Here is a 23,397-nt window from a genome sequence, read left to right as displayed (position 1 = left end):
TACTGAGAAAATATAATCAACAAGCAATGAAAATTAAATTGATACAAAAACTAGAGCTTTAAAAAATCTTGCATAAGTTTCAAAGAATCTTATTCACTTAAGAATGTAAATGGCACCAATCCAAATTGCCATTCATTGCCCAATAATACTATTTTTCCAACCACAATCAGAACCAGTCTACTTAGATTTAATTTTAGCTCACTTCTGAAGGTTTCCTCAACAAATAGGGGTAACTGCTCTTGAATATGGGGCATACACCATAACTTGTAAAAACTATCAGTGTGTAATTTTAAGCACATTAACAGTCAGCTACAATGAAATTAAAAAAACCTACCAAATTAGAAATATGAACAATTTTTGTTATTTTTCCCCTTGGAGGAGACACATGTTGAGCTGTTCGGACAGGATCATCAATGGTAACTGACATGCCAGTTTTCTGTTGGCTGATAGAACGACGAACAAGTGTTTCGCTTGGGGAAACTAGGGAAAAATAAATAAAGATGGTTATATGGAAAAAGGCACTTTCACAGTTAAAAGTCATAGGAGGAGGAGATGGTCAAAAGTTTAATACAGTGACACATCTCATTGTTAACATACATACAGTGCATCCAGAAAGTGTTCACAGCGCATCACTTTTTCCACATTTTGCTATGTTACAGCCTTACTCCAAAATGAATTAAATTCATTTTTTTCCTCAGAATTCTACACATAACACCCCATAATGACAACGTGAAAAAGGTTTACTTGAGATTTTTGCAAATTTATTAAAAATAAAAGAATTGAGAAAGCACATGTAAATAAGTATCCACAGCCTTTGCCATGAAGTTCAAAATTGAGCTGAGATGCACCCTGTTTCCCCTGATCATCCTTGAGATCTTTCTGCAGCTTAACTTGAGTCCACCTGTGGTAAATTCAGTTGATTGGACACGATTTTGAAAGGCACACACCTGTCTATATAAGGTCCCACAGTTGACAGTTCATGTCAGAGCACAAACCAAGCATGAAGTCAAAGGAATTATCTGTAGACCTCAGAGACAGGATTGTCTCGAGGCACAAATCTGGGGAAGGTTACAGAAAGATTTCTGCTGCTTTGAAGGTCCCAATGAGCACAGTGGCCTCCATCATCTGTAAGTGGAAGAAGTTCGAAACCACCAGGACTCTTCCTAGAGCTGGCCAGCCATCTAATCTGAGCGATCGGGGGAGAAGGGCCTTAGTCAGGGAGGTGACCAAGAACCCGATGGTCACTTTGTCAGAGCTCCAGAGGTCCTCTGTGGAGAGAGGAGAACCTTTCAGAAGGACAACCATCTCTGCAGCAATCCACCAATCAGGCCTGTATGGTAGAGTGGCCAAATGGATGCCACTCCTTAGTAAAAGGCACATGGAAGCCTGCCTGGAGTTTGCCAAAAGGCACCTGAAGGACTCTCAGACCATGAGAAGCAAACTTCTCTGGTCTGATGAGACAAAGATTGAACTCTTTGGTGTGAATGTCAGGCATCACGTTTGGAGGAAACCAGGCACCGCTCATCACCGGCCAATACCATCCCTACAGTGAAGCATGGTGGAGGCAGCATCATGCTGTCGGGATGTTTTTCAGCGGCAGGAACTGAGAGACTAGTCAGGATAAAGGAAAAGATTACTGCAGCAACGTACAGAAACATCCTGGATGAAAACCTGTTCCAGAGCGCTCTTGACCTCAGACTGGGGCGATGTTTCATCTTTCAGCAGGACGACGATGACTCTAAGCACACAGCCAAGATATGAAAGGAGTGGCTTCAGGACAACTCTGTGAATGTCCTCGAGTGGCTCAGCCAGAGCCGGGACTTGAATCCGATTGAACATCTCTGGAGAGATCTTAAGATGGCTGTGAACTGACGCTTCCCATCTAACCTGATGGAGCTTGAGAGGTGCTGCAAAGAGGAATGGGTGAAACTGGCCAAGGACAGTTGTGCCAAGCTTGTGGCATCATATTCAAAGACTTGAGGCTGTAATTGCTGCCAAAGGTGCATCAACAAAGTATTGAGCAAAGGCTGTGAATACTTCTGTACATGTGATTTCTCTATTTTTTTATTTTTAATAAATTTGCAAAAACCTCAAGTAAACTTTTTTCACATTGTCATGATGGGGGGTTGTGTGTAGAATTCAGAGGAAAAAAATGAATTTAATCTGTTTTGGAATATGTAACATCATAATATGTGGAAATAGATGCGCTGTGAATACTTTCCGGATACACTGTATATCCTTGAAAGAATACCTTTCTTAAGGTCAGGTTCACTAACTACTGGAGCGTGGGGCTCGATGGGTATATCTTGTGGTTCCTTCTTCTCTTCTGCAATTTTTACTTCTTCCTCTTCCTCCTTCTCTTTGTGTGCTTCTTTCTGACCATTTTCTTGGCCTTCAGCTGGTACAACCTGCCAGTATAAATAATAATTGTCCAAGACAGCTCTCCACCCAAAAAAATTAAAAATATCTCACACACATTAAAGCATAAAACATTAAGGGTAATCAATATTAAGGGTCGAACAACCTGTGTTACAGTTCTGCGGATTTTGAGTCCCTTATCATGAGCTGCTGGTTCCTCTCGCCCTCCTCTATCATTTTCCTCACCAGACAGCCTACTTTCTTCAGCATGCAGGTCAAGCACAGCTTCTTGTCCCCCTGCTGTTGTTGGCTTAATCTCAGGAATTAGGCTCTGAAAAAGAAGAGAACAGCAAAAAGGACATCATGCAACACAGACTAATCATGCAAGTCATTGAACATCATAATGCAAAAGCTACAAAAAGTACATCAAGTGATTTAACAGTTTTCATATGAGAATCACACCTGCAGTGTACTAACGAACACTCACAACTACCTTATACACACAGAGGAGATTCAGGTAAAACTAAACATACTACCTAAATATCTGCGGCTAAGTGGAAAACACATTATACTGTATGATCGAGAGCCTCCTAGTACAGAAATAATACTTATCTGAATATTCAGCAGCACATGATTTGCCAGTTACTATGAATGCAAGCCAACGGGAGATTAATGAAGAACCCCCATTTTGCAGAGCTGAAAATTAAAATGACCTCTATCATCAGCTTAAGTTACTGCCATTTTTAGTGTGCTTAAATCTGTTCTCGCTTGGGAAAGAAGACAGAAGGAGACTAAGACAATAAAGAGCACCCTCCTTGCCAAAATGAAATGACTTTTGCCTTATTTTCTCTTTGATCATGTCACTTTGAGCACATATGGAATTGTTTTTGTAAAGGGCTGTGCTTTTATTTTCTTTTTTAAGTGACAATATACAAGTCATAAGCTTGTTAAAAAAGAAGTTAAAAAATACTAATTGCATAATATGAAGTATGTAAAGTACAAAAATACATACAGCATCCATGATTTTTAATCTAAACTTGAAAATATTCAAATATGTTCTATTTTTAACAGAGGTATTTGACCCTTAATCTTTGACAATTTCACAGCACTACTGTGGGAAAGCTCTGCAGCACTGCCTATAAAACAAATTGATGAAAGAAGGACTAGTCTGAAAGCTAAGAATGCTAATTATTCTGTAGAAAAAAATTGCCTCTTATTAAATAGCAAGTAAACAATGCTCTACAAAAGATGAGCCAGTAACTAGTGATTTTTGTTTTAAACTTGCTGAAGGTGATGCACTTATATTAAATTAGTTAATGGAAGGGGTTAAACCAATCATGTGCTTTAAGTACGATAATGAATTTGTGTCAATTAATTGGCCAATTCAGATTATTCTTTCCTTTATCCCTTTAAAAAACTTTTAACACCAAGCTCCTGAATTAGTAGATGCAGGTCCCAAATTAAAGGATATTTTTATAGTTAAACTATAAGCCACAGGTACTAACTATTCATTTTTTTAATTAACAAAATTAAATTCTATAGGCTTATTAAGGGACCATAAAAATACTACAGTAAATTTTCCCTTAAATACATACTTTAACTAAAACTATGTTCAAAAATATTTATCCATAATAAATATGGCAAAAAAGAAAAATGTGTTTCTCATAACTACAAGTTGTCATACTGTTTTATTTTTTCCATAATGTACCAATCTAAAACAAGGCTTAAAAAATGCAGTTTTCCCTATTTCTCCAACAAGAACAAAAAAAAACTATTAGGGCTAGCAAAGTTAACATGTCAACTTTTACGATTAACATAAGTTTATACGTTAAAAATATTGTTACATCCAGGACGATGAGGTGGTTGCCTCAGGCAGTGCCTTGCGGCATTTTCATACATTATGTGTGTGTGTGTAAGTTTGTGTATGTGTATACACACAATGTCATTTTTGTAAAATGTTAATTTCTGGAATCTGTTCAGGTGTCAGTCGCGTCACGTTTTAGGAGTCTTGTTAAGTTTTCACCACATGCTCTAAGAAAAGGCAACGCCTTTTACCTTACACTTTGTTTCAGTCTGTTTTGTATTTAGAGAAGTTTGTGGGATGTGCAAAAGACTATAGTTTCATTTCACCTTCAGTTCTTTACCATACATTTGTATTGTTTTTAGTGCCAATTTCAGGTATCATTGCTTTAAAGCTAATCTTTTCCATTTTTTCATAAATAGCATTTGTCAGATGTTCAGAGAATATTCTGTATAACGAAGCCTGTATGGCATCATATAGGTATCATCTCATGGCTAGTAAAGACATAAAGATGGTGTGTGAAGTGTGATAAGACAGGTGGCAAAATGCCTCAAGACAGCATTATTTCACACAGCGGCCCAGGTTTCACCCATTACTTTTCATTTCCAGAGGCTACAGTAATTTTTCCAGTTTTTCCCTCATGACCTGAAGCAAAATACATATGCCAATTACAGTATATCTTCTAGTAGTGACCGGCTTCTTATTAAAGCCCGTTTCCAATAAACGCCGGATTTGAAGAGATGTCGCGACAAATAGACGCCAGTCTCTAATAGTAGCCGGTCTCCTTTAAGCGCCGATCTGTAGTAATCGCCGATCTCCAATGACCCACCACCTTTTTCGTATGCGAATCCTCTTTTTGTACCACCTGGGCTACTGCCCTCCTGCAGTGAATCATACGGTAAGTACCTTTTCGTGTCAAAAATGTTTCATCGTCGGATGCTATCGAGGAAGCGAGAAAGTCAAAAAGAAATTTCTTTGTGTACACTTTGCCCTTTCATCTCCACATCAATCATAACCCCACAGGGAGGGCAGAGGTGGCAGGAAGAACATGAAAATGCCATCTTCGACACATTAATCCACATAAAACTGATTACTGCACGACAACAAGCAATGGGAGTACCTGTATTGCCATCACAAGAGGAAGATGAAGAACTCGCAAATAACGAAGCAATCATTACTTATTCAGACGACGAGTAGATGGTAAGTACTGTACTTTATTGTATCTTATCCAGTCTCATGTCGTAATGTATACGTATATGCGTGAGTTTGGAGCTTATTGCATTTCCTTATGTTCCGCAGGGGACATGTCGGGCTGATGAGCGCTTTCTGCGAAATTCGGACTGGTGCAGGCCAGTGCTGGTGGCATCATTGGCAAGAAAGTTGACGTCTACCGTACCCGTTTTTCATGCTTACGGTAGTACCGTACTGTATACTGCTTTAATAAGACCGTACTGCTGTACTGATAATTTCATTAAATCCTGAAATGTTTATCCGGTGTTGTTGCCTATATTTTGTGACCGTAAATACGGTACCATAATAACATACCACTATCGCAAAATGAATCCCATTTACCCATCACCATTCCGTCTGCGAGGCAAATAATAGCCGGTCTCCAACAAGCGCCGGTCTCTTTTAAACGCCAGGCCGTTCGAATAATTTTTTGAATAAACGCCGTGACTACTATTGGAAGATATACGGTATGGAGAAAGCATAACATACACTTTTGGATGATTTTTTTTTTCCCCCCTTCACTTTCAGTTATTGGATGGCTCCTTAGGAAAAGAAAGGAATATGCAGGTTTTGCGAAGCCGAATATCACCAAAGTCTTAGGCCAGGTTTATACTTCACGTGACGCGTGCTCCACCAGACACTACTGCTACACAAGCACTGTACCGTTTATACTTGCACTCATACTTTACGTAAATCTGTAAGATTCCACAAGGTGGCAGTGCGAGATATCGTCACTGTGAGAACACATTTGGCTTCGCTGAGTTGTGAATTGCCTGAAACACCCATTAAATTCCAAGGGCACCTTGCCACAATATCTCTGGAAAGGATGGGTGATTAATGATTAGATCCATCAATCCAGGGATCCACCCATTCCAGCTAGCATTTGGCACAAGGCAGAAACAATCCCTGGCTGGGGGCATCAGCTCATTGCAAGGTGAAGACAAACACTCACATAAACTAGCATCACCAAATCCACAAACCTGCATCTCTTTGGAAGGAAACAGGAGCACACTGCGGAAACCCAAAAGGAAAACATGCAAACTCCAGGCAATGTGTAATTAACAACAGTATTCATTATTCAAATTAAGTCAACTATCCCATCCATTATCCAACCTGCTATATCCAAACTGCAGGGTCACAGGGGTCTCCTCAAGCCAATCCCAGCCAACACAGGGCGCAAGGCAGGAAGACAGCCCACCGCAGGGCACGTGCACGCACACACACACACCCACCAAGCACACACTAGGGACAATTTAGAATCGTCTTTGGACTGTGGGAGGAAACTGGAGCACCCATGGAGAACATGCGAACTCCACGCAGGGAGGACATGGAAAGTGAACCCGGGTCTCCTAACTGTGAGGCAGCAGCGCTATCCACTGCGCCGCCCTTGAAGTTAACTATCTGTAAAATATACACAGTTTAATGCATTTCATTATGAAAGTGGTATCAAGTATAAACCTAAGGATTCTAAATGTGCAGAGAGGTGGAATATTATACATTTAATGCATTCTGTGTGGTGATTGCTGCTTGCCACTGCTGTCAATGGAGGAGGAAGCCCCAAAAGCACATAGCGAACAATAACTGGGTTGTTTCCAAGATGACGGTCAACTTCAATGATAAAATAAACTACAAGATTAAAGGTGACATTGAGATAAGCCAAAATTTCCACTTTAAACACAAAATACACCTTTTCACTGTGTCCCTAACTTGTTTTTCTCTGTGGCTTAAATACGCCACCATACATTTTGATACTGTTGTGAAGGTGCAAGAAGATGGTATGCGAAACCTTTAAAATGTATCATGTCATTACAATGGGGAATATGCGACGCTTATATATAAAAGAACCACAATTTCATTTGTATGTCAACATTCTGCTTCACTACATCGAACCATTCAAACACTGAAGCATTCACAATGATCCTGTAGTATGTACAAAGCATCTTTCTGTCACGTGTAGATATTAAACAGGGATTCTGCCATCACATTCCGACTTCATCACACTGCACCCCCAACTTTGTTGGTACTGCAGGCTTGCACACACGTCATGTTAATTTCTAAGGAGGTGCTCAGAGGATGTATCAAATAAATGCTGGGAACGCATGGCAGCCATGATGCATGCACATTCTGAGTGTGAATTATTAACCGGCCTTTAGATGTTATTACTGACACATCAGGGACGCTTTGCTTGTCTACTTTACTGCACTTTGGGACACAAGGTAGGCCATTAGCCAAACAAGCAAATCAAAGTAAATGATGCTTTAGTTAAGAGGATAGCTAAAAAAAAAATGTCACCCTGTTAAAGTAGAAGAAAGGAATGAAAGACACTATTCAAGTTGCACTGGCCGATTTGTCAAATAAACTACCTAACAGGAGTTCTATTTTCAAGAATAGAGACTTTATATGAGAGGACACTACTAATGAGCATGTTGGAGAAAACCGAGTGTATCGCCATTACGGGAGATTGAACATCTACCAGCAACGACAAGTTACCTAGGTGTCACAGCATACTATATTGATGAAGAGTGGAATTTACGATCATTTGCATTAACAGTGAGTAAAACTATAGAGCATCACTATGCAGAAAAACGTATGCAACATTTCCAGGATGTTGCAAAAGAAAAAAAGTTAACCACAGTTGGCACAGACAATGCTTGTAAGTTTACATCATCCATGACAATAGGCCCATATGAACAACAACAGTACCCTGCATTACGTAAAGTTTGCAAAGAACATTACTGTATCTCTCCATGAAAGAGAATTTAACAGGGTTTTGGCCATATGTTGCAAAAGTGTTGGACACTTCAAGAACAATCCATTAAATGACCGGGAATGAGGACATCATCAAGTTACACTTAAACAAAAAGTGGAATTGCTCGTTCAAGATGTGACAACCAAATGGAGTTCAACACTGGATATGGTCAAGTGAATTCTGTGAAACAAACCACCACTGGCTGCCACACTGGATCTGCAAAACAGCAGAGTAGCCATGATAACAGAGCTTGAGTTATATAAGCTGTGGATGTTAGAGGAACTACTTAAAACTTGCAGGTAGTTCTCCTTTTCTTACTTTGTGTTTAGTGTGTGAATGTTTTGAGTGTGTGGTTTCTCTACATGGGCATTTCCCTTGTTAACTCTCTGTATGCATTCATATTTAGGCAGTGTACTTGGGGAAGCCATTCCCAGGAATTCGGGAATCCCACATGTCATTCCCGGGGATGACAGTGCACGGGCATCTCACATGTGAACGGTTTTAGAATGACCAACACTTATCTATACTAATAAAAGGCAAAGCCCTCACTGACCGACTCATCACTAATTCTCCAACTTCCCGTGTAGGTAGAAGGGTGAAATTTGGCAGGCTCATTCCTTACAGGTTACTTACAAAAGTTAAGCAGGTTTCATTTTGAAATTCTACGCGTAACGGTCATAATTGAATCCTACTTACGTATATATATATATACGGCCATAGCCTGCAGTTAGGTAGCCGTGTGAGACGGAGTTGCGTCCCCCATCACCATGCCTCCCACGTAGTTGGCTGCCTGCCTATATTGTGTTCTCCATACCCACACCTCCCACATAATTGAGTGTCTGCCCATATAAGGCCATCCGTCAGCAGCAATCCAACAGACACGCTGCTGCTAAATATTCGCAGGCAAATCAAAAAGTTAATACCAGGATTGCCTGTTAAACATCTTAGATTCACGAGTAGCGATTTGAGTGGTGAGATGTCTATCGAGGTGATCACTGTAATATTTATATGTCATTGAAATGTATTATTATCAGGCATCGTTTAGGCACCTATGTCATCAAGAAGGCAGCAGAAAAAAGGGATCTCAAGGTTACTATTATGGAAGTTAATTTAGAGCACGGATGCGGTGAATGTAAGAGCTGTAATAAAGTTCCCTTGCATACATTAAAAGAAAGTCTCGTCATCATTTCATTTTTCACCATTTGTGAAAACAAGACATGATGTCAAAATAGAGGACAGTCATGGATTTTGTTGGAGATCCCTCAGCACGAATTGACTGGGATTCTCTTAACCTGCCGGGAGAATGGAAAAAGTTCGGACAGCACGTGGAGCTCATGTTTTCTGGCCCGCTAAAAGGCAAAGACGAGAGTGAGAAATGCAGCTACCTGCTCCTGTGGACTGGGGAAAAAGGAAGAGACATTTTTAACACATGGACTCTCACCCAGGAGGAAGCCAAGGTACTGAAAACTTATTATGACCGTTTTGAGGTGTTGGTCATGCCTAAGATAAATATGATATTCGCGAGATACAAGTTTAATGAGAAGATGCAGGGTATAAACGAGACTTTGTATCACTTTGTAACGGAGTTAAAATTGCTACACACATACACACATCTATACTAATAAAAGGCAAAGCCCTCACTGACTGACTGACTCACTCACTCATCACTAATTCTCCAACTTCCCATGTAGGTAGAAGGCTGAAATATGGCAGGCTCATTCCTTACAGCTTACTTACAAAAGTTGGGCAGGTTTCATTTTGAAATTCTACGCGTAATGGTCATAACTGGAGCCTATTTTTTCATCCATATACTGTAATAGACTGCAACTCGATGGCCGAGGGAGGCGGAGTTGCGGCTCGCGTCACCACGCCTCCCACGTAATTGAGTGCCTGCCCATATAAGGTAAATATTCACAGGTGAAGGACTGTGCTTAGCATATTCATAAGTTAAGTAAAAATATCTGAATCACAAACTGATGTTAATTATATTTTGTCCATGAATACTAATAATTCCAAATAGTCTGTCTGCTACTTTTCATAGCTTTTCCGAAGGCTGTGCTGCTTCCAGGCATACATTTTCGTATTAAAGCATTTAACCAATCACATTTCAACCATCATTTGTTGCCAGGCAGAGAGGACTTCACAATCCGTTGTGCGGGCCCTCTAACACAGAATAAATGTTGATTAACCTGTTGCAATCAGATTTTGAGTTGGTGTCAGTACGGCAGGCGTGGGGCGACGTCACCGCATTCAGACCAATTGATTGGATAGAAACCGCAGGTTCGATTTTCAGCATTTGCTTCGATGGCGATAGAAAGGGACTTTTTGATGGAACTGAGGCACACGGATAATCCGTACGACACAGTGACTGAACTGTTTTAGAGGAAAGAGAGAGGAGAATGGATTGTTTACATTTCTGAATTTTTGGTGAGTAAAATGTTGCAATTTTCCTAAATAATATTGCAGGTTTGAGTTATTATTGATGTTTTTTATGTGTGTCGCGGCTGTGGCTGCAGTAGAAAGGAACTTGTTAACCCCTGGTTTGTCTATTCAATAAAGGAGTTTATTTGTGGCTACAGGAATTATCTGCGATACAGAGGCTCTTTATACTGTATTTCTGCATATTAAGATGGTTTTTATAACCATAAATTAGTTTTTGAGGAGCGGATTGATTCAGACGGAGCAGTACTGAAGGCCTAGGTGTGAGATGCACGGTCCGCCAATGGACCAGATGATACGTAAATTTAATGAACATTACAACCCGAAAATAAACAAAACTGTAGAGAGGCACATTATTAAATGAATGGTAAAAAAGTAAGAGCAAAGCCACGGTGACTTACTGAGACAGGCAGGCCAGAGCACAAAAGCACGGGGCTCGATGTAGTGCGAGTTAAGTCGATCTAAAATGCGCGCTCAGATTCGAAAAAATATCTCTTTCAAGTTCTATTTGGATATAAGAAGGTTCTATTTAGTCGACAGAAATATCTTTGGTAGGAATGTAAGTTGAATTTAGTCTTTACATTTTGATGGTGAAGAAAAACTTATGCAATGCCGACTAAATTCAACTTACATTCCTACCAAAGATATTTGTCGATTAAATAAAAATTACTTATATTTAAAATTTAAACAGAACTTGAGCAGATACGATGCATAAGTGCGGAAGTCATCCGTTTTAACAAGCAGCGCATTGCACTGATACGAAATAGCCTGCCCATTTAATTATTTAGGAGTGGATAGATAAATTAAGAATTTGTGCAAATAATGTTTTTCTGTTTTCTTCCTCGATGGATTCTGGCACGCCCAGCAACAGCTGCTCGCAACCCAAAGGATGTATATTTATATGTATATTTATATGTATATATATATATATATATATATACACACATACATACATACACGCACACACACAATATATACACATATATAAATATATATATACACACACAGATATAGATATCTCTATATCTATCTATCTATATCTATATCTATATCTATATATATATATCTATATATATCTATATATATATATATATATATATATATATATACACACACACACACACACACATACATGCACACGCGCACACAGACACATGTACACACACTGGATAAAGAAAAAATGAAAGGTTAATTCATGTGACGGATTATCAATAAATTGGGCAGCACAGTGGCAGCGCTGCTGCCTCGCAGTAAGGAGATCTGGGTTCACTTCCCAGGTCCCCCCTGTGTAGAGTTTGCATGTTCTCCCCGTATCTGCGTGGGTTTCCTCCGGGTGCTCTGGTTTCCTCCCACAGTCCAAAGACATGCAGGTTTGGCAAATTGCCCCCTAGTGTGTGCTGGGTGTGTGTATGTGTTTGCCCTGCGGTGGGCTGCTGCTCTACCCGTGGATTTGTTTCTACTTTGTGCCCAGTGTTGGCTGGGATTGGCTCCAGAAGACCCCCGAGACAATGTGTTAGGTTATAGCAGGTTGGGAAATGACTGACTGACTGCATATTTCATACAAATATGTCGATTATTGTCTTGAAAAGAGGGCAAGCTGAATGTAACCAATATAGAAGGAGAAGCAAAAAGGGCCCAGATGGACAGCTACTTAAGAGGAGAAGGACATAAGAATCTGTAGTTTGAGAAACAAATGCCTTAATAGTCCTTCATTGACCTGTTCTTTAAATACACACTAAATGTCACGGTCACCTTTAAGAAAAAGAAAAAAAAAAAAAAACACACACACACTATTGCGGCATGCTGGTCTTAATTAGAGGGAGAATTTTGAAGAAAAGGCCATATGTGAAACTACCAAAGAAAAGGTTAAAATGGGCAAAGGATCATAGACACTGGTCAGAATATAACTTGAAATTATAATCATTGCAAGCATCCTGGAGTTGTCTTCTCTCTGTTGCAGATTACACTGTTTTTGGTGTGTATTTAGTGAAGACAACAACAGATGACATGAAAGACTTTAATATCCTTATTCTCATTTGCAGTTGCCCATCTGGGCCTTTAAATTTAATAATTAGTACTTCAAGCAGTAATACTCCTTATAAATGGTAAAAATGCTTTGGCTGTATTTTGAAATCAATCTAGTGGTAGCCTTAATAAAATCTATAAATAAAAATTAAAATTTCTGTGTGACCCAAAGCTTTGGAACAGTCATATGCACAAAAAGAAAATACCAAGCTTTGCAATAAATATGGTCAGTGGTGCTCAAGGATCGCCAGTTTTGGATAAGATGTCTATGCTGCGCAAGTGCAGGCGTTAAAACTTTGTCATACACATTTTTCAGTCATTTCCATATGGATGAAGTGCCTGAAAAAACTCTACAATACTGTGATTGGTTATAAACCAGATTTTCTCTAGCTGTTCTGTGAAATGCTTCAGAGACAACTGACTGGCCCAATTCCACTTAAAATCAGGATCAATATCAAAAATATACAAGTCATTGCCAAAAGTTACACCAGTGCAAAGATACATGGCAACATATTGAAGTTAGCACCAAAAAACCGATCAACCTCTTGTATGATGGCCACCTCAAATAAAAATGCTAAATTCATCACTAAATACTTGTTCCTGTAAACAAGTCCCATCATCTATTAGCATCAGGCCTTGGAGTTGTATTCTAAAGCATTCTTAGTATTCTAAGTCTGCGTGTCTTCCTAATAAATACAGAATAAAGGAAGAACCAAATCCTTCCCCTCTGCATTTGATGCAGAAATATTTAATCATGATTACCTCTCAAACTGCACTGCTGAAATTAAATTTTCAGTTTCATTTTGCAGAAATTAGCAAAAGATAGATACAATCTAAATGTAATGAATACACCAGGATTGCACTGGCTTGACTACCAATGGCTAACAAAGCTATATATTTGAATGCCAAAACTATTTCTGAAAAACAAACCTTGTAGTTCCCACACCTTAGATTACACTTCATTGTCGCTTCCCTTATAAAAACTTGTCATTCAATCAAGATCTTTTCTTAGATTTATATCAAGATTTTGAGAAGACTGCTATCTGTGAATGGTCAGTTCTTCCTTCTTGCTGCACATCTGTACCTAGATTCTGGAACAGTCTCACACAAATTTACCATCCTTAATTAAAAGGAACTTTTTGTATTTGCTTTATAATGATAGTTCATAAAAAGTGTCACAAACACAGAAGAAAGGCAATCTACGTACAATACGAAACTTGGTTTACCTGCATTAAAGGAACAATTCATCACCATACCTTAAGAGATTCTGTGGTAATGCTAATGGATGGTTTTTTAGCAGTGACAGCAGTACTGGAACCCCAACGTCGCTTCCTCCCAGGCTGGGCATTATCTGCATCACCACCTCCTCCAGGTGCAGGACTTGTTGCTGATGTAGCAGTTGGCAATGTCTTACTGGCAGCTTCAAAATTAAAAAAAAACATTGTCTTAAGCATTCATAAGGAAGCAAATCAAAATTTTGTTTTATAATAAAAATGTACTTTCAAGGTATTAACAGTTCTAAAATGTATTACTGTAAGACAAACATTACTGTAAAAAAAGCTTACATTTCTTATAATATACAGTTAATATCAATCCCATTATTCAACTGCATATTGACAATAAATGAAAAGAATCCAGTAGACCAAACAGTCACAAAATATGCACACACAACTCTAATAAGACAAGTAACTTGTTTAAGACAGAAACCTTGTTTTTTCTTTTCTTTTTTTTAAATCAGCATTTACAAGTGCAAATACACTTCTGGAATTAATTCTCCTTTGGCAAAATGCTCCGTCATTAAATTGTGCAAGAAAGAATTAAACGAAGTCAATAGCTAATGTGAATCCAAAAAACAGCATAAAGCCTGTGATAATTGTGTTTTATAAATATGTTTATTCAAACTGTGACTTTATTAATATGCTTTTTTACTGGATTTCAAGCAGCAGATTTTCTGTTTGGCTGTGCCAATGAGTTCTGCATGGGAGCGGAGAACTGGTCCATTCGCTTCTTGCCTTACACTCATTATTGCTGTAACAACAACAATGCATGCATTTTTACTTCAGCAATGTTAGGTATTGCATTAGGTTACTTGTTACTTTAAAAAGTAATCGGACTACTTAAAGCACATTACTTAAAACGTGTTATCATACTGTTCCTGAGATTGTATCGTTGTTTGGCGCGGTTATGTTCAGCTCATAAACATAAATTTAGCTGTTTCTGAAATGATGAGACAAATTATTTCAACTAGGAGAAGGAATGACAATTCCTGAGAAATTGCCTCTAAATTTATCTTGTGAATGTTTCCACCTTCCATTTTCTATCTGTGACTGCTAGAAGTGCATGCAAAGCAAACACTTGTTGTGAAGACTGACAGAGGGCAACAGACATGCACATACCACAAAAAAAACTTACCTATAACCAGATTAAGGGTTTATATGACCAAATAATTGGGTAACTCAAAGATAAACCTACATCTGTTAATCAGGATTCACAGAGAACAACAAACACACTTTCTCTAACCAAAAAAAGTTTACATGGCGTTTTAAAAACCAAGTTTCTATGAATATGCAGGTTATTAAAAGCACAAGAAAAAGCATGGACAGTCTATTTTCAGTGAATTGTTAACTAAACTACTCTTACATGCAAACCTCCAATCTTTTCAAAAAAGCCTTTTATACTTACATACAACAGAAATCCTCCGTGAGGTGAAAGTTTTGGGTACTGATGCCTGAAAAATAGAGAAACCCCAAAGCAGGGGGGAGGTAAAATAAACAGCAGTGGAAGATGCTGGCTTTGGAGGTGGGCTGACAAAAGTATACATTTTATAACTCCACAGTAAACAACTGCATACAGTGGGTCAATTCATTTTCCAGAGCTCAGGAGATAATTACTGCTAAAAGAAGGATTATTCAAAGAGATATTAGTTCATGGTCCTACAGGATTTTTAATATATAACAGTGGAAAACAGTCCACGCATTTCTAAAGAACTTAAAACTCTGCTTCGCTTTAAGCCACCACTTATTACTAACATATATAAATTCAAAAGAAAATCTGAAATTATTCTTACAAATGGATTTGAAGAATTACATATCTTTAGGATACTCATCTGCAGATAACATTATAAAGTCAAATTCGTGACAAATTGTGCAAGAGATACATTAATGAGTATGCATATGTATCTAAAACTCACATTTTAAGCAGTGTAGTACAAACATTTTAAAATGCTGTCCAGCCTAGAACAGATTAAATACAAATATAACTCAAAATGGCAAGCATTTGATCTAGTTAAGCAGTAGGAAGCCTATAAAATGTACAAGATATATAAATAAGGGAAGCATTTTAATATAAAGCATTCCTACCAATTAAATCAAAAATCTTCTCAACTCTGGAAAATGTTATAAAATCACCACTGATGAAAGCTATGGAGGTTTAAAACCTGTTGTATAATTAAATGGCACTGCAGTTTAAAATTAAGAAAATTATTTCTATTTAAAATTTACATAAAATGACAAAATAATTTAAATAAATCATTCAACTGCTCAAATAATGCAAGACTAATTTATAAAACTAGCAGAGAAGCAAAAAACTGCAGTGGCCATCTATAATGTAATGTTAACAGGAAATATTGTTCTGTTAATTAAGATTTTTTTAAGCAATTTTTTACAGAGTGAATACAATTAATTATTTTACACACACTGTAAAAAATTCATTTAATTAAACAAGTAAAAAAATGACAAATGTTCCAGGTACCCTTAACACCTGCTCTTCACTGGCTTGTTACCGCTCAATCGCATTGCAGTGCGTAATGTACCTAGGCAACAATGGTCCAATCAGAGTGGAAGGTGGGTGGAAAATCTGAATTATGAGAGCGAGGCTGGCAGGTGCCGCATGTGAGAAGGCCAGCCAGACGGCCTGTTGTCCACTATTCATTGCCAGTAGTGCTTCAGAAACCACAATATGTGCTGTGTAGTCCAAAATTAAAATCAAGGTGGTACAGAAAAAAGCAGAGTTCATTTGTGAAAAAAGCATTTTGTTATTGACAAAGCAACCTCCAGTATATTTAGGCTAAATACTTTCTTCATAAGAAAATTGTATCCTAAAAGCCAAAAGAAGTTCTTAAGCATGGTCTGTGCTCTTAGTTTTTGCTTCAAGACAAAATTTATACAAGTCTTTCCATGCTGCTGAAGTTCAAGAGAGAGAATAAGGACAGTCCATTTCAAAAAGTCTGTAATAAGAACACAGCTTAAAACTTGGAGACAGATGGCGAAGTCCATAGTTCATAGATGGCTTGATAATTGTGAAGAACAAAAATAAGGCAAGTCTTTTGGGCTTTTATGAATTGTACCAAGTCTTTTCTCTCAGCCCAAAAAACAAAAGGACACTTTTTGTAATCCACTGAAGTGTTTATTTTGTTGCCAAATGGTTTTTACCCCCAAAATGCACTTCTTTGTGAATCCTGAAAGTTGAAAAATAGAACCTTACCATTTAGAAATGACTGGTAAGAATAAAATCACTTCTCATAAAAAAGATGAAGAGCAAAACTCAAACTGTATCAAGTCCAATATTATAGGTTTCATTTAAATCGCATCTTTCATATAATTCAGCAGGAATGGAAAACTCTTCTTTTTTTAAATGAGCAACCACTGTTCCCTTATTCTTCAACATAAAAATCCATTTGAGAAGTCTTTCTTGCTTGCTTACAAATATTAGGTCAGAGTAGTCCAAATTGGTATGAAATTCAGTATCAATCCACAAACCAACCTGGGAGAAGGTAAGAATCCATATGGAACATTTTTAAGATGCCAAGACCAAGCAGATTCTGATTAACAGGATGCATGAAAATCCATGCATATGAATTTCAAACAAATGTTCAATTTACTTAAAGCGTCCAGTACAAATTCCATCTAGATAAGCATTTTTGAGAATCTGGAATTTGTAGAGCATATTAACCACAGTAACAAAAATCAGAAAAAGGAGAAAGTTAATCAAAAACATACACCTGGTACCTGATGTTCAGAAGTCTGAAAATAATTCCATTTGCTAAATCATGTCAATTGTTTCACAGGTACATAGGTCAGCTTTAAGTTTATTGCACTGTGCATCAAAGTATTGTCTCTTAGGCTTATGTTCTCTTAAAAGGAAGGGATGCTGCATTTCAGTCAATCCCATGTCATTACTGCATCCAGGACAACACAGGGCTGGCTGTTACTTTAGCTTCCACCTGCTCTTGCCGGGGCTCTCAGCATGCAATTCCCAGGGTTCCGCCAGTTTGGTATGCTGGTGTTGGGGCTTGTTTTAACTTGGTGCTGTGGCTAGCACAAGATTAGCAGGACAGGTATAGAAGCAGCGTGCTTGGTTATAGTAGGATACCAGTAGTGAGAAAGGAGGAACTTGTACCTTACAACAAAGCAATTTCATATCAGTATCCTATCTGTAGGTTAAGAATGGTTACAAAAGCATGACCCTTCAGTAACAATTTGGGCCTAAGTTACAATTAACATACAGGTAGAAGTGAAATTAGTGAACCACAGAGTTAAGCAGGTTCCAGTGCTACATATTAAGATACCCTGACACAAAAAACAAGTACACCTGGCCATATATTTAACTTAAAGTGCAATTTATTTTTAAACACTTAAAACTACATACTAAAACCAAAACCTAACACACACCCCACATAGGGTTAGGGATGCTGAAAAAAACTAGTAAAAACACAAATTGCCTCAAATTGCCAAACACACTACACACTGGCAAAACAAAAAAAATAAACATTGCCCAGCCAAAGAATCATTGCTACAAGCATGGGAGCTAGCTGCTCCAGATAAGACACAAAATACAGTACTAGGTGGATAGCTGTACTTAATGTATATTTAATAAGTAAAATAAAAAAAGGTGAATGCTGAAATGTGCTGCCAACTGTATGCTGACCCTTTCAGAGATGGTACGCAAGCTGTCTTGAACTATCAATCCCCAAGCTCAAGATTTGTACAAAACATGCCTAGATTTCAACACAAGAGCTAAATGACATGTAAGATTAATAAGAGATATACTTAATACACAGACAAAAAATCACCTTTCATTAGTTGGTGTGCTGCAAAACATTCTACACTCTTTAGGCAATGTTGTTTTTATTCCTCTTCATTCCTAAGGGAAGGGGGCTGGACTACTTGATGTTTGTTCAAGCTCCTTACAGAACTTGCCACACTAAAATGTGTTTGCAGACAAATGTAGTGTTCTCTGCAACTACTGTACACAACAGAAAAATCACAATGAAACTTCACATTTAATTTTTGAATCCAACTTGTATTTAACTAACAAGACAACAGCCTATGTGGAATTTGATACTTCATAAAATTACCAAACAACAACAATGCCTTGAACCCATTAGAGCAGAATAGGACAGGACGCATGCATCTGCTGTAATAGAGCATTACCATACTATACAAAATAAAAAATGGAGTTGTGTTCCTCTCTCTAACAAATGTTATGTACATAACCAATGTTTAAAATTAAATCTTTTAGAATATACTGGGCTAAGGAGGATTCAGCTTTTACTTTTCACACAGCAAACTTGGCACCCAATACCATTTTAATAACAGGAGCTGTGGATTTTGTTGTAAATTAATTATTCTAATGTATATTCTGAACCCAGATTTAAAACTGCAAGTAAACTTTCTTTATGCATGTCTTGTCTTTGCGAAAATATTCAAATACCAATGTAAATTACAATTCAAACATCTTTTTACAGTAGTGGTTCAGCTGTACCTACTTCCTTTCCTGAATGTATTAACACACTGTAAAAACTATAAACATTCTCACTTAGATTCTTCCTACCTGTCACATGGTCAGAAAATCTAAAAAAAACAAAATCCTGTTACATCCTTTGCCTTCTTCACTGGTGATTTATATTAACACTTAAATAACATTATATAATTCCAAACATTCTTGGTAATATAATAGCATAACAGAAAGCTCTAATTCAAATCAGAACTGAAAGGGTATAGCCCCTAGCCAGTTTAAAACGAATTTAAACTTGAACTTTTCATAAAATCAATAGTTCAACTTTGATATTAAGGATACAAGAAAGATTAATAAACTGCACCTTGCCTTCTTATTAGGAATGCATTGATTTACTGGCCAGTAATCAGAATCACATTGTTTTTACTCAGTGTGACAAATAATTAGCCAGTTAATTTTTCTTTAAATACATTTCAAATTAACATTTTGAAACTTCATCTTCCAGTTACTATTTACTGTAATTGGCAATAGAGGATCTTTAAGTGAGGGGAGGGTTGTGAAAAGGTAATCTAATTATTTCAGCCTTCCTTAAGAGCAAACACCCCTAAAACTTCAAGCAAAGTCTGAGAATGAATTTAGAAAAGATCAAATTGCCTCTGTGTACTGGGTGAAAGCAGCTTCAGAAAACGGATGAAAGGATTCAATGAATTTAGAATTGGTGAACATCAGATAATTAAGCTGCAACTTAACGTTTTGAAACAAAAAGCTTCAAATGTAATACACTGAATATAATTCAAGAAATTACGATTTTTTTAAATGATCAAATACTGCAGCAAAATTAGGAACAATGGGAGTAAAATGTATGCAAGAGTATTGTGTATTTTGATATTCTACATCACTGCATTTCACTGCTATACCACTGAATGTAAAGAAACAGAAGCACCTAGAATTTATGAATATCATTCTTAAAAAAACTGTAAATATCCACCAGAACAAATCTAAATGCAAGCAAAGCTTCATATTTAGATCTGGTTAAAATACTTTATAAATGCAATAAACTTAAGCACACTTTTTAAAAATTTGGCACAAAAGAGAGCTTTTTGCCTTTTCTGTGATGCATGTCACTTCAAATTGCATTATGCTTACTTAAGTTATGTGATTTGGAGAGTTCCAAGAAATACATACTGGTTCCTTTAATATTTTATTAAATATTAAATGTTGTAATATCCCACTTCTTCCAAACAGATATATCTAGCTTTTTAAACTTCTGGCACAAATCAATTGTTTAGCTAGATTCCTGCATAGGTAATATGGAATTGTACCTTGAATTCACTGTCATGCACACCTGATTTAAACTCCTAGATGGATTTCTTTTAAAACATTATGGCACAAATTTGTTTTTAAGTATTTTCCTCAAAAATATTTCAGCTGCTCTGTATTTTCTGAGTGTACCAGAATCACTTATGGTGGAATGATTCTCTCTCTCTCTCTATATATCACAATACAATGTCCAGCCAAACACATTAAATATCTCTTTGTTTTTCTTTTAAATCACTAATCTATAAGCTTTATGGTTGATAAATTATTTCTGGCCTCACACTATGCACTAACCTTATTCAAAGTTCCCAAACAGCCTGGTCTCTATCCTTCCTTTTCTGTTGCTGACAGACTGGTTTATCCCAATCAAACACATTTTACAAATGTTTGAAATATTTTAAATTATGTCACAAGTTACTAAATGAAAAAAAAAAATTGTGAATGTTTTAACAATTCATGTGACAAAAATTACTGTCAGTAAGGTAATACAGGAAAGTAAATGATTCAAAGAAGAGCGAAGGTAAATGATTGGTACTATATTATTAAAAATATTCAAGAAAAATGTGTGTGTGTATTAATCACAAAGTAGAAGAGAAAACCTATGATGAAGCATCCATCCATTTATCAATTTCCTGAATCTGCTAAATCCAACACAGGGCGAGTTGGAAGTCAAATCTGCCAGTATTGGAATCAACACCAGAATCAAACTGGAATGTAGCACCGGCACATAAGAGAATACACTCAAGCATACTCCAAAACTCACTCATACCTCGCCAATTTAAAGCTGCCAACCAGCACAACATGAAAACAAACCATAATTGTTAAAGACAAAAACAAATTGAATACGTATACCATATTTGCAAACTTTGAAAACATGCTGAATTAAAAAGATAGGCTCTCGAAAAATTAACCTGAAGCTAAGAATTTATAACATAAAAGCTAGGCAGGCATAATTAATACAAATCTGTAATTCTGACTTGGCCAACCATATTAACCTACAATTTTAACCTTGTAAACAAATTTGCCATGGGTACTTTTTGATGTCTAGACCTGGTCAGTATCTGCCTCAGTGCATCTGTTATCCACTTCACTTCTCACCTGCTGATTCACCTTCTCTTCACCTTCCTCTTACCTCCTCGGAACGACTCTCGTTCCCTCGTTCATCTCCAGCCTTGCTGCAGCTGCTGCTGTCCTCTCCTGGGTCTGAATTGCCCTCAGATTGAGCTTCACTGACCTCGGCATCCGTCCGATTATCAGACTCCATCATCTCAGAGGAGTCTTGTTTCACCTCACTGTTTTTTTTGTTTTTTTTTTTTTAAGTGGGGTTAAGGAAAGGAGGAAAAAAGATTTTTTTTTTACATTAATAATTTTTTTTTACATTTTTGAATACATGTATGATAACCAAAAATTAAAAGGAAAACTACAAAAAACAGTAAATACAGAAAGGAAGTAGGGTTTGAGAGTAAACATTTATATATACTTGGGACATAAGGTCCATTTTATTTAGTTTTATAATGTTATTGAGTCCTATGCATGGTGGAAAAATGGAAACAACTATGTTTGAATTGGATATCTTTCAATTAAACTGAACAAGCATTCTATTAAGCTGGCTTCAGATACAAAATAAAATTTAAACAATACACATCAATGTGTGCCCTACACAAATTTTATATTGCTCAGTTAGTTGGAAAGGTGATTCATATGCATACTATAAAATTCAACATTGTAAATCTTGATTTCATATTAATATTTCATTAAAATATCTCCAAAAGAAAAAAAGTAAATTCAGTGAACTCACTAATTAGCTCCTTCAAATAAAACATTGTAAGACTACTATATTAACAAAACACAAACATTTTAATAAATGGCATAAACTGTCACTGTAGGTACACAATATATATGCAAACATTTACACTGAAGATGTAGAAGCTTTTCTCATACACATATGGGAACAAATTTAATCATCATCATCAAAATGTCATATTAAAATTAAACACCTTTTTGTGCACTAGTTCTCTGTATTTGAAACTCAGCCACCTCACTGATCAAGGCTTACAATTATACTGCAAAAATTCATAATCTAAAGCCAGAGAATGAGCCATATATATATAAAAAAAACTTTGATATGAAATGTATAAGTCTGGATACTTGAGTGAAAAAGCATTTACTTTGCCTTCTACAATTAACCAGTGATTGTTATTCCTAAAAGACGATAAAATACCTTAATGCATAACAGCCGCCATGCCCAAATTATTTAATCTGTTTTAATAAACAATTCAATGATATTTTGCACATTGATACTGTTGAAAATGTGCAGGACTAGGAGGAGCAAAAACATTAAGTATCAGGTCAGGTCGGGAAGCATGCAATGGTACGGCACGTTGCTGCACCTACAACATGACGAAACAGCTCAGGATCCTGGTTGGCAACACAAAAGGAGGTCACACAGTCTAATTGTACCCTCTGGAAATGACCATCTATCTGCCACAGCCACGTGTTACGTGGGCGTCCCCTTGGCCTGGTAATGCCGCTCGAGATCTTAACAGCTAGGATCCTGTGAACCATTGCACCCTCGGAGAACTACGCCACAATGACTGTAATGCCATAACTGACTCTCTCTCACAACGTAGATAATGTGTCTCATTTGGGATTCCATGAGCAAAGGCTCATTAAACACAAAGTCAAACCAGCAGTAATCCAAGGATTCTCTGAAGAGTCACTGTACCAAAGGAGTCTGGTTACT

General features: G+C 37.2%; 1 protein-coding gene across 6 annotated transcripts in view; it reads right to left on the bottom strand.

Annotated features, from left to right (window-relative positions):
- Positions 1-80: 80 nt before the first annotated feature.
- Positions 81-23,397, bottom strand: part of LOC120524437 (apoptotic chromatin condensation inducer in the nucleus-like) — a 192,656-nt gene continuing 169,339 nt past the window's right edge. Inside the window, exons 9-14 of one of the 6 annotated variants that reach the window (XM_039746292.1) lie at positions 21,787-21,946; positions 15,285-15,330; positions 13,859-14,022; positions 2,525-2,689; positions 2,252-2,408; positions 81-480 (exon numbers count right to left, since the gene is read on the bottom strand). In XM_039746292.1, the coding sequence (XP_039602226.1) occupies positions 299-480; positions 2,252-2,408; positions 2,525-2,689; positions 13,859-14,022; positions 15,285-15,330; positions 21,787-21,946 (874 nt within the window). In that variant the 3' untranslated portion in view covers positions 81-298. Of the gene's footprint in view, positions 481-2,251; positions 2,409-2,524; positions 2,690-13,858; positions 14,023-15,284; positions 15,331-16,412; positions 18,000-21,752; positions 21,947-23,397 lie in introns of those variants that run through there. The other 5 variants (XM_039746297.1, XM_039746303.1, XR_005632797.1 and 2 more) reach the window with 5 other exon arrangements.

Source organism: Polypterus senegalus, chromosome 1, assembly GCF_016835505.1.
Source record: "Polypterus senegalus isolate Bchr_013 chromosome 1, ASM1683550v1, whole genome shotgun sequence".
NCBI classification, from domain to species: Eukaryota; Metazoa; Chordata; class Cladistia; order Polypteriformes; family Polypteridae; genus Polypterus; species Polypterus senegalus.
This window is presented reverse-complemented; position numbering and strand designations above follow the sequence as displayed.